This window comes from Monodon monoceros, unplaced genomic scaffold (assembly GCF_005190385.1).
Source record: "Monodon monoceros isolate NGI ecotype Baffin Bay Population unplaced genomic scaffold, NGI_Narwhal_1 Super_Scaffold_2, whole genome shotgun sequence".
In the NCBI taxonomy this organism is placed as follows: Eukaryota; Metazoa; Chordata; class Mammalia; order Artiodactyla; family Monodontidae; genus Monodon; species Monodon monoceros.
Window position 1 is genome coordinate 31453493 of NW_021703776.1, and position 12327 is coordinate 31465819.

The window sequence follows — 12327 nt, forward strand, 5'->3', positions numbered from 1 at the left end:
CACTGCATCCCACTGCAGGGTAATTTGCTCTGTTTGATGACGACAGCTTGTAACCCTGGCCTCTGTGGACCTGTCTGACCACTGATCACAGGAGAGTACTGAGAGAATATGACTGACTCAGTAACAATCAATGACCACCAGAGAAAAAAAATATAAGGACACAGCTCAGAGGACATGCCCAGCTTATCTTTGGTTAGACATGCTGTCCTTGTTTATAAAAGAGACTAGCACTGATTATCGAGGTGCCCAGCCTGAACCCAAGGGCTATAATTTCTGATGGATATTTTCATAAAATGAATGACTTAATTTATAAAATTTTAAAAGTAAAAAACTTTCCTTACAGACGTTTTCTAACTTCTGGCTTTCAGGAAAAGAAAACATAATACTGAAGTATGCCAAAATGCTCAGTGAATTATTGTAATGTTGAATGAGTTGTTGTATAATAAAGACAATCATCTATAAATTGACTATAAATTTAGTTTTCCATGTGTCAGGTTGGCATAAAAATCAGGTACTTGGGAATTTCAAAATTCTTTCAAAGGTTATTCACAATCCAGCCAAAAGTTATCATGGGGATGAAAAGATCTGTAATTTCTTCAAGTCATGGGAGGTCATTACTATTTTGGAGGATGGATATGCAATTACATTTAAAATACTTGAAAATAATTTCTTGGCTAATGTTCACAGCATTTCTGTGATAGACTTGGGGGAACATCTCTCCCAATTCTCAGATGTACCTGAAAACCAGAATCTCTGTGAGTTGAGAGATGCAGCATCATCTCAAAATAACCAAGATGAGAGTCTGAAGTCTGAGATTACCATCTGCATTTCTTATTTCTGAGAAATATGTCTAGAAACTAAGGAAATGTCTTTCACTTCTGTTGGCACTGTTCTCAAGGTTTAGTGTAGCTACTGTTGAAAACGCCCTCAGTCTTGGATCATAAAAACCTACATGAATTTCTCTAGTGATCAGATATTCTTACTACGTGAACAAACCTGCCATTATTTTTTATTGCCATGTAAAACCAGACATGGAAAAGCAGCAATATTCAATGTAGAATAAGGACTTGCTTCTGGGGCAGATCCAAGTCTTTACTAGGAATGGCTGCAGTAAAATGCTATTTTTTGCAAAACCTTTCTTACAACACAGTTTGGCGAGAAACTCTTGAAAATATTGTATTATTATACTGAAGGTTGTCCCTCTAGGATGGATGATTCAGAAAGCTAACACATTCTCTGAATAGGAGGAAGTCCATTCTCCAGGCCTCACTGGAGCTGCTTTGTCAAGGTGAAGAGATAGCAGGTGGGTTTTGAGATAAGTAAATAAAATAGTTCCAGGAGTTGGGGAAAAAAAACACACTCAGGAGAAGCAAAGAACCTTCTCAATAGACATCTAAAAGCCTTACTGCATGTCCCACTGTTTCAAATGAAAAGCTTCTAGATTAGACTTGTGAGCTGCAATAGCCCTGGCTGGGCGCACAGCTGAAGGGTCAGGTGCCATGCGGGCAGCCGGGACGGGTTACTTAACAACCTCGGCAGGAAGGCCGGAGCGAGGTGGTCAAACCCGGCTCGGGAAGAAAGGATTCGGCTCAAAGCTGCACAGCTGGCCGGACGTTCAAGGAAAGGAAGGAAAGAAAGTCCTGAATTGAAATGAGTTGGCTCACTGCTTCATGCAGTTAATATAACCAATACGTCCTTCTTAAGATAAAAGCAAACTTCGATTAGAATTTTTTAAAAAAAGATTAAAGTCACAAGAGTCCAGATACCACTGAACAGGAAAAAAAAAAAAAAAAGCGAAAAAAATCATAGCTTATTTCCCCTTTGATATACATATATAGCCTATATGTATAAAACATACATGTTATATATATTTATAAATGTACTTCAATATATCCTTATTTAAACATTATGATGTAGCATGAAAAATGAAATTCTGGTTCCATTTGTATTGTTCTTTTTTTAGAAAATTGCTTTTTTAAAGAAAAGAATCTAAAGGTTATGAATCTGTGGCCCTGTTTGATATTTTCTTTCAGATAAAGTCAAACAATGTTAGCAAGATGAATGAGAAGATGTACTACCTGTAGACCCTGAATATTACACCTAAAATTTTTTAGATTGAATTTAGGGACAGCAAGGTTGCTGGAGGTTTTTTCTGCAATTAAACTTTGTTTTTTCAACTTTAGAAATTGGGAGAGACTAGAATGCCGAATTCTACCAGATGCGGGCTTGAACTGACTTGAAAATAAAAATATACTTACCCCTAGGGACATAATGAGAGAACTACATCACTCCAGAGTTTACTGAAAAACCATAAGCTTCCAGCTCAAGAGAGCGTGTTCTATTCAGTGTGGGGTTTAATTTAACGTGGTTCTATCTTAAATTTCGCCCAGGAACTCATTCGAAGAGATCCATAATCAACTACAGAACAAACGCATGGCAGCAACTCCAAGAGCAGCGACATAATCATAGTTAAACTGGAAACTTGCTAACTAAAACAATTCTTATTAATTTTAGCACAACCTTCAGGAAACTTAGTCATTATAAAATAAATACTATCTGTAAAGTGCTGTCTCTCATTTGATTATTTCTATAAAAATGAAATTTCTATCATATAGCTAATATTTCTATTAGTTTTAAGTTTCTTTCTAGGAAATGCTACTTAAAAGGCTATTACTAAAAGAGTAACCATATGAAGTTAAATATAGAATGAAGTATAAATTGTCTTTAAGAAACATTTATATGCTCAGGAACAAGCTGAAATACATCTTGCAGTAAGGTTACTCCAGCTAAAATTAAAGTTCAAAAAGTACTTCAGTAATATTTGGGGAGGTTCGAAAGATTAAAGAGAGAGAATTTTATGAAGATGCTTTACAGATCAGCAGCTTCTCTAATATGGAAGCAAGTAAATTTGCTTTGGAAAAAATACGTGTTGATAAAACTTCCCAGATAGGTTTTCTGTCGATTGATACCATATGATATATTTTACTTAAGATTAGGATTATCTGGAGTTTGGTGGATTTAATTATTTGTAATTACCCAGCTGTTGTCAGCCTGTGGTCATTTTATGACTGGGTATCTACTGTGTGGGTCAGGTTCAACTGTATATCTTCTCAAACACAGATTTAATGTGCTATTGATGAAACCATTACTACAGCCAAATTAAAGTCTGGGCTGATGTATTGGTCCACAGGGAGCTGTCAGACATGAAAGGAGTAATTAGTATTCATTACTTCATACTCCACAACATTCCAATTATTAATGAACTTCAACTTTTGGACTATGCTGTATATATCACAAGCATCTTCTCAGACATTCATTATTAGGAAGAATAGACTAATACTGTTTTTTTTTTTTAAAGGCCCCCAGAGCAAAGAGAACTAAGATAAACAAAAACACTATAAATAGCCAAAAACTTTCTGAGGGATGTGGCTTTCTCTCAGGAGTATGAAAGTATTATTCCACATGCCCTTGGAGAAGATGATACAGTACAGACATTCTGGGTAAATGCACCAGTTTTGCAATCCCTGCGGGTTGTTTCCTCTTTCTTTTGCTTGTTTTCAATGCTATTTTATCTTTACAATACAAAGGGTAACATATTTGTAACTCCACAGGGGATCTCAAAGAGTAACATAGAAATGTAAAGATAGAAGGGGATGGAAACAAAATCAAGTAAAATGTTCATTGTTCGAGATCAGAACAGAAAAGACCTATTAGAAAGCTGACAAACATGCAGATTAGTTTGGGATGGGATCAAGATAAAGTCAATAGTTTTCTGTTCCTGTTTACCGATGGGCAACTCTATTATTAAACAAAACCATATCAACATGTTTCTATTAATTTTGTTTTCCATTGTTTTCTCCCAGTTTTTATTTACTGTATTAAAAGAAAGGTAATTCCTATTTCTACCAATCCGTTTTTTTTCTATATCCCCTTATAGGTTCCAAATGTATACATATTTTTAAAAAGTTCCTCTCTCGCCTTTAAAACTTACATGAAGGAACAAAAAAGCATTTGCTTTGCTTAAACATACTTCTTGTGAGGTAAAAACAATACAGTCACTAAAGTACCAAATTTTATTCCAAAGTACTTTTAAAGCTTTTATGAATAAAACTATTCTTAAAATTTGGAGTGTCTCATTTTTTTTCACTCAAAAAAAGGGGTGGGGAAAAAAACCCAGGTGGTAGGAATAGTTCCTCATAGGAAGAGGTAGCTAATAGTATCAAATATACAAATCTTTCATGTTATTAAAAAAAACAGCAGAAGAATGAAAGTTCCTAACTCAGCTCTCTGGAAGACTTCACAACCCTTAAATACTATGGTGAGCACGTAAATGTGTACAGCTTTGGAAAGCAATTTGGCATTTTCTTTTAAAGCTTACTGTGCGCACTCTCTAGAACCCAACTATTCTACTCCAGAATATAAACTCTGAAGAACCCCTTGCTGTGTGCACCTTTAGATACGTATATGAGTATTCAGTATGCTAATATTCATACCAGCATGTCTTGAAATAGCAAAAAAATCGGAAAATCACCTAAGTGTCCTTCAATAAAAATATTCAATAAAGTGAGAAAGAGCCACACCACTGAATATAACAGTGAAAAAAATGAGATTAGAGTTAAATGAAAAGAATTAGAGCTAAAAGCAAGAATATAGCTAAGTCTTAGAAGCATAATATTGAGTAAAAAACTTCAAGTCCCTTTTAACTATATAAGCTATGATGGATTTTTATAAAGTCCCAAATCAGACAAAAATAAACAGTATATTGTTTTGGAAAATGCATGTATATGATAAAACTATTTTAAATAAAGTAATGAAGTGATGATGAAATTTAAAACACTGACTATCTTTGGAGATGAGGCAGAATTAGAAACGAGAGGAGCACAAAGGTGGATTAAAGAATACTGGTCATCTTTCAGTTCATAATTTGAACGGCAGATACCTGTCTAAATTATTATTATGATTTATAGCTTCTATATATATTTTATATGTATCAGTATTAAATAATAAAATTTAAATAACCAAAACCCTCTACTGCTTTTAGGTGGCAACTTAAAACATCAAAAGATATGACGTATTCCTCCCCTCCCCACCCCTCCCTTTTGCTGATACGCTTTGTGACTCAACTCATGGTTCATCCACACTTCCCATGTCTGAAAGACAAGGTCTTACTTCACTAGGTCTGTTTGAACATCTGGTCCATGCTCCCAATCACCCACACACTATACCCATCACTCGTTAAAGATTCAAGGGAAATAATACATATTGAATATCTGTATGTGCCACGCTTTTCGTAATTTTTTCCTCACTAGATGACAAAACATAAAAACAGGTTAACCAAACCTACCCCCAATCACCAAACTAGAGTGCAGCAGACTAAGATTTGACCCAAGTTCCATCTTACTACTTGAACCCCAATGCTAGTTTCTAACAACAACACACAGTGCATAAACCCCACCTCATAGTCCTAAAAGTCTCTCTTGAAAATGCACAGGTAGCAACCAAGACAATGGGTTGAGCACTGTATTTACTTTCGTTCCCTTTCTTTCCCTTCCCATTGTATTTACTTTTCTTCCCTATGGAAATGATGGAAAGACGCATGCTTAAAGAAACAATGTTTCTTTAAGGGTGGAAGGGATAGATTAGGAGGTTGGGATTAACATATATACACTACTGTATATAAAATAGATAAATAATAAGGTCCTACTGTATAGCACAGGGAACCCTACTCAGTACTCTGTAACAGCCTATATAGGAAGAGAATCTGAAAAAGAATATATATATATATATATATATACACATACATATATATATACATAACTGATTCACTTTGCTGTATACCTGAAGCTAACACAATGTTGTAAATCAACTATACTCCAATATAAAATAAAAATTAAATAAAAAAAGAAAGAATGAATTAAAAATCATGTTAAAAGATAAGAAAGAGTACAATGAGTGGAAATTTAAAAATTGAGGCATTAAAGAAAGTGATGAGAAACTTAATGGAAAATATTAGCAAAAGTTAACAACAGGCATTCACGGAAGGCTAATTAACATATCCTTATTAACAATAAAATATAAAACAAAGCAGCAATGAAATAAGGATTCTATTATTTGATGTTTCTATTGGCTCTTGCTCATGGTGCCTTATTTCCTCGTGTGTTCTGTGATTTTTGTCTGTGAACTCATGTACCGTTGAATTAGATCTTTCACAATCCTCTAAAGTCTAGACTGACAGACATTATTCCAAAGAGGGTCTTGGTTTGCTTCTGCCAAGTGCACTAGGGTGTGACCAACCCAAGGCCACTTTAAAATAAGTTAATGGTTTGAGGTATTTTAGGGCACGCAAGTAATAAAAATTTGTCTTGGGGCTTCCCTGGTGGCACAGTGGTTGAGAGTTCACCTGCCGATGCAGGGGACATGGGTTTGTGCCCCGGTCCGGGAAGACCCCACATGCCGCGGAGCGGCTGGGCCCGTGAGCCATGGCCGCTGAGCCTGCGCGTCCGGAGCCTGTGCTCCGCAACGGGAGAGGCCACAACGGTGAGAGGCCCGCGTACCGGGAAATAAATAAATAAATAAATAAATAAAAATAAATAAATAAAAATTTGTCTTAAACATTCATAAGAAAGATGGATGTGGTAAGGAATTCTCTGGGGATATTTTTCCATCTCTTCCCAGCACCAAAGTACAGAAAGGAAAGTTTCCTTTCTGTAGTGCTGGTTTTTGCCCTTAAATAGAAGGTATGGCTCCTTGACGCTCTAGCATTAAGCAAGAATCTCTCAGCAGACTCCACACCCTGAATAGGCCCTAGACTTGGTCCAAGCTCTGTACATCCATCAAAACAGAAACCCAGTATTATCAGGTTTTAGCAGGTACCCTCAGGAAAAAAACAGCTTTGGTGTTCCTTATCTTTCTATTTCCTGCTTTTTGGTCACACTTTTTTTTTTTTTTTTTTTTTTTTTTTGGTCAACTGAGTGATACATTTCAAAAAGTGTTTTTAATAATGTAACTAACATATTTAGCTGTTTTCCAGTATTCACATATCTAATCTGCCACAGTGCCAGAAATAAAAGTCTATGTTTTTATTGTTTTGTTTTTATTTTAGTTAACCACATTTTTAAAGGCATATAGTATGAGTCTTTTCCATAGAGAACTTGTAATCTAATAAGGATATATAAGAGAATTTAAGCATATTTTAAGAATGACATATAAAGTCAAAATGACAGTCACACAGTATAGCATGTAGTATGCATGGGAAGCATTAAATGCAGAAAAGTTAAATTCCCATTTGATTGACTGAATAGCAGTTAAATTCCTAATGAAGTGAATTTGGGATTTGTATTGATAGAAAAGGTAAATAAAATAGCACATTATAGAAAGGGGGATTATCTGTGTGAAGTAATGAAAAATGAGGTTGGTAAAAGGAAACTCAGTAGTATGAAACAGGTAAAGCATTTTGCAGGTTTCACAGAAAAGCTTTAATTCAATTCAAAGTAACTGACAATAGAGAATTCTTAATGGGAGTGATGAAACAAGCAATATTAAAAAAAATTATTTTAACCACTCTCTGGGTTGGAGAGAAGTAAGTAGAGAAAGGATGTAAAGGGATCACTACAGTCAGCATGAAGAAATGAATGGCCTAAACTACACTGTAAGGTACAGATATGAAAACAAAACATAAATGAGAAAATAAACAGAGTTTAGGGGAAAAACAGAATGGAAGAGTAGGAAGAGTCAGATTGGCAAAGGAGAATTCATAGGAATTCTACTGAAAGATGGTAGTGCCTATGTAGTTGGAAAATCTGGTTAAGAAACTAGGTTTCCATGCATTAAATTTCATATAGCCTTGAGCATCCAAGAAGACAGTGACTAAGCTCTTTCAGGCCCCATTTTTCCATTCTGTGAAGTGAATGTTCCCTGTTCTGACTATATAGCATCTCCATAGATAATCACATCTTCTATGGTGCTTAACCAACTCTCTATGGAGATGTTCCCCAATCTACATGCTCAGCCAAGATTTTAAGCTCCATACTCACGTATTCCATGGCTTCTTAGACTTTTCCGAGAATGAGTGTTTAAAGTAGCACCTCAATCTTTGAATGTCTAATAAGTGAAATAGTTACCTCTTTCCCTGCACTTACTCCTATTCCTATATCACATCTCTCCATAAACCATACCATCATTTAACCTGGCAGAAGACTGGAAATCACCTTGAACCTTCCTTTTCCCTACTAACAAAATCCCATTATTGACCATGAACTGATGATATTAACTCCTTGAGAATTCTTTGGTTTGCCCTCTCCTCTCCACCTCTACTGTCGCTGGCTTAGTTTAGGCTCGTATCATGTCTCAACTGGAATATTGCAATTGTTTGCTAATTGGACGGACCCTGGCTCTAGGTCCACGTGCCTTCAATCGATACTCCACACGGCCAACAGCGTCCTTTCAAAAACGTAAGTCTGATCTCATTACTCCTAGCCTGCTTAAGAGTCTTCACTAACTTCCCCACTGACTTATGCTCATGATTTTCAAGTGAAAATATGGAAACTCCAGATGTGTTACTCCAGGAAGGCAAGGTCCTTTGGTCAAAAACCACTGCTGTTGTCAACTATTGTTACTGATAGGAACGGACCCCTTTAATGTCTTTGGGGAAAAAGCATTATCACCCAAGGCCAACCTATGGTCATCTGTGGGTACACAAGGATGTCAACATTCTGGGTACTGATAATCCAGTCTCATCTCTCTGAGTCCATACACCTCCCTTTGCCACCCCCAAAATGGGGCTTTCTACATATTTGAATCCTAACTGCAGGTCCCCAAAGCTGTTGGGCTGTTTTGTGTGTTTTGCTATTTGGTATTAGCTCTCTTGTTCCAGAATTCTCTTCTCCCAGTCTTCTGTCTGACAAATGCCCACTCACCTTTCAACTCACATTAAATGTAAATGTAATCAAACACAATTGTTTCCACAGAGCCTTCCCGGGTCTCCACTATGGAGCTGATGATTCCCTATCATGCATACTTCTATCACCACACCAATGGCAAGCATTACTTTTACTGTTTGTAGGTCTGACTTTCCCCTAAGGAAATGTAGCTTCCTTAAGGGCAGGGTCTGTACCTTATCACGCTTTGAATCTCCAGCCCCCAGTACAGTGCCTGGCATCTAGCAGTGCTCAGAGAGGGTTTATTCAGTGACTAATAGAATATGCAATGACTCAGATTCTCTGAATAAAGAAACTCTAAAAACATCTAAAAAAACGGGAGATAAACATCTAAATTTACCTTCATAAAAGTGGTTGTTTCCACACATAAGAGTTTAGGAGCTAAAACTGTTATGGTAACAACTGCATGCAATAAACACCATTTATTATATTCTTACATATCATTTAAAATTCTCTTGACCTTTTAAAAAAAGCTACAGTGATATGAGCAATTCTATAAAGCCTAATAGAGAGTGCTTATTCAGGAAATATTATTAATTTGGAATAAATTGTCCTGCTTTGATATTTTGTGATAAAGAATTTGATGCTTTATGTAAAATAATTTGTTTCTGAAATAAAAAAAAAACCCTCTGGGATTCTTACTTACACTTAACTATAACCACACTGAGAAAAAAGTCAGGACTGAAGTTTATCAGGCTCTGGAAATTTCAGATTATCAAGAAAAAAAAAAAAAATATATATATATACACATAAATACAGAGAGAGAGAGACCAATTTTCTTACACCTAAATTGTGTTATTGAAGGTCCAAGTTAAAGCTAAGAGAATATTATTTCACTGACAAAACTTCTAGGTCTTCATAATAGAGTCAGAACCTTAATAACAAGGATTTCCCTTTAGTGACATTCAAGATTCTACACTGTATCTTTAACACATCAGACACAGCTACAATTATATTTATGTTGGAGCTGCAGTTTGTCAAGTGCGTTATTAGATTGTTCTAAATGCATGTCTGGGTAAATTTTGGTTTATTAAACAATTATAAGTTGTCACTCACTATAAATGGATTTAGTTGGTGAGTTGTATAATAAATACTAATCAGTTAGAGACTTTTTACAAAATAGAAGTTAGTCACCCTTAAATAGGCCTATTTCCACTTAAAACTGACAGGAATAATCCAGTGATGAAAAGGGAGACAAGACACCTTTGAGGCAGAGAGTGGGTATCAAAGAAGAAGGGTGTTGGGGAAGTTCTGAATTACACCTTTGTGAAGAGAAAAAAAAAAAAAAAAAAAGAGAAGGAAATCCACGGAAAGAAGCCTAATCAATGTTGATTTCTTGAGTGAAGAGGCACAGAGAGCTGTGGGAATGCCACAATCTCCCCTGAGCCCCACACAGGCTCAGAGACATAAGTGCTGCATCTGAACTTTTACACATTTATAGAAAGTGTGTGATGCCTCCTTGGAAACGGCTTCGCTGCCCCTGAGAGAATGTCCTGGAGAGCCAGTGTCCGGGGGGATGGCAGCATTTGGAACATCACGTAGAGTTCACCAAGGGTGTGCCCAGTCTGCCACTGCCGATATGCGGATGATCTTATGGGTCCACTAATGAACTCTTTTCTTTCTAATGGTTATATATATTTTGAATGTATAGGGAAAGACAGAACCAGCACAGTAAACCCATGATTTCATAGACGCTATGACTTGGGGTAAGGCTGAGTTAAAAAAAAAAAATAGAGTGGATTTAAAATAGTTTTTTAAAAGTATTAAGTAAATAAGGATACAAGCAATATGCGGTTAAGGCAAACACACTAAAGGTGTTTTGCAAAGTACTGAAGGTAGAAAAACATTCAACTAATAACGGAGCTAATGAAGGAACAACTAATAAAGGAGGAACTTACTCTCAGATTTGTGACAATGCATTTTTGGAATCTATAAATCAGGAATTGGGTAACATGAATCTAAATCCACCAAACAAATAGTCTGAACATCTGGATCATGTCAAGGTTGCTTTGGTCTTAGAATGCAGGAGGCTTGGAATGGAAACTCAGAAACATCACCAAGAATATTCCCATAGATTACACGTGATTATGAGGCCAAGAAATAGAAGCTGATGATCAAACTCATATGTAGCACAAAATGTATGTTAAAAATTCAATAATACTTACTTTCCTCTTTTAATTGTGTTCCTGCCAAGCAATGGATCAAGGACTGGATTTATCGTTTCCTCAAGGTTTTCAAGTAAGATGACATCTCCAAAGGCCAAAGCGGTTTCAATGTCATTCAAAAACCTTAAAGTTCAGTCAGAATCAAGAAAAAATGTAAATGAGCACAGGGAAAGTGTTCAAAATTATTTATACTCAACTGTATTTAATGTAAATACTTTAGATGGAACAAACTAACTTAGAGAAAACTAAATATTTTATAAAGTAGTGTTTTCTTCAACTAGAATACATGGAAATTAAAGATTAGATTTTGAGGTAAATTTCAGTTATATTTTTCCAAGTGAAATTCAGTAGTGTGAACTAATGAGTCCGTGTAAAAATTACTTACTTTTGATAGTAATCATGGTTGAAATAAATGTAACCTACCCAAACATTATAAATTTAAATTTACTCAATAGGTCCTCTTTTGATTAAAAAAAATAAAAATTATATTAAATGCCTTGTGGCTTTATCAAATTTTCATTTTTTAAACATTTAGATTCAGTCATGTAAAGTGGTGAACTATCATTTTATTTCATTCCCACTCTCCAAAAATAGTCTCTCCTATTCAAAAATAATTTCCTCCAAGTATTCAGATAAGCAAAGAGACCATTTATCTGCACGACTGCAGACATTCCTTATTCCATTTTACATGTCAAAAGATGATGGAGGGATGAAGTAAAGTATCAGTATGACTAAAATTATTTATTCCGCATTAACTGAAGACCAACTGCATACCAGAAAGCTTTCTACTTATCAGAAAACACTGTCATGCGGACCGAGGGACAGAAAATCTCAGAGTAGATTCAGTTCTCAAAAGTGACATGTAAAGCTTGACTAAAAAATTATCTACAGGCACTCTGCTGGGAATTGAGCCATGTTAAATCCCCACTGTAGGCGAAGTACATATTCAGGAATATAACTGGAACCACTGTTAAACCTATAGGTGCAGCTGACAATTCTTGGGTTACCATATGCCAAAGTCCTAAAGAAGGATTATAATACATTGTATTACCATTCTTGGCCTTAGGAAATTTTTCCTCTCACATTCAGTGTTTTGTTCTAACCTTCCAACGAATTTCTTCTTCAGGTAAGTGGATGCCACCCAACGTAAATGCCCTTTCAACAGAGATACTTTATGGGAAACGTGAGCAGGCAGATAAACAAGTCGTACCAAACTATCACATTTC

General features: G+C 35.8%; 1 protein-coding gene across 1 annotated transcript in view; it reads right to left on the bottom strand.

The window, feature by feature from the left end:
• DNAH11 (dynein axonemal heavy chain 11) overlaps nt 1-12327 on the bottom strand; it is a 315311-nt gene that overhangs the window by 54905 nt on the left and 248079 nt on the right. The window contains 1 exon segment of the mRNA XM_029233957.1: nt 11102-11224. Within this exon segment, the coding sequence (XP_029089790.1) occupies nt 11102-11224 (123 nt within the window).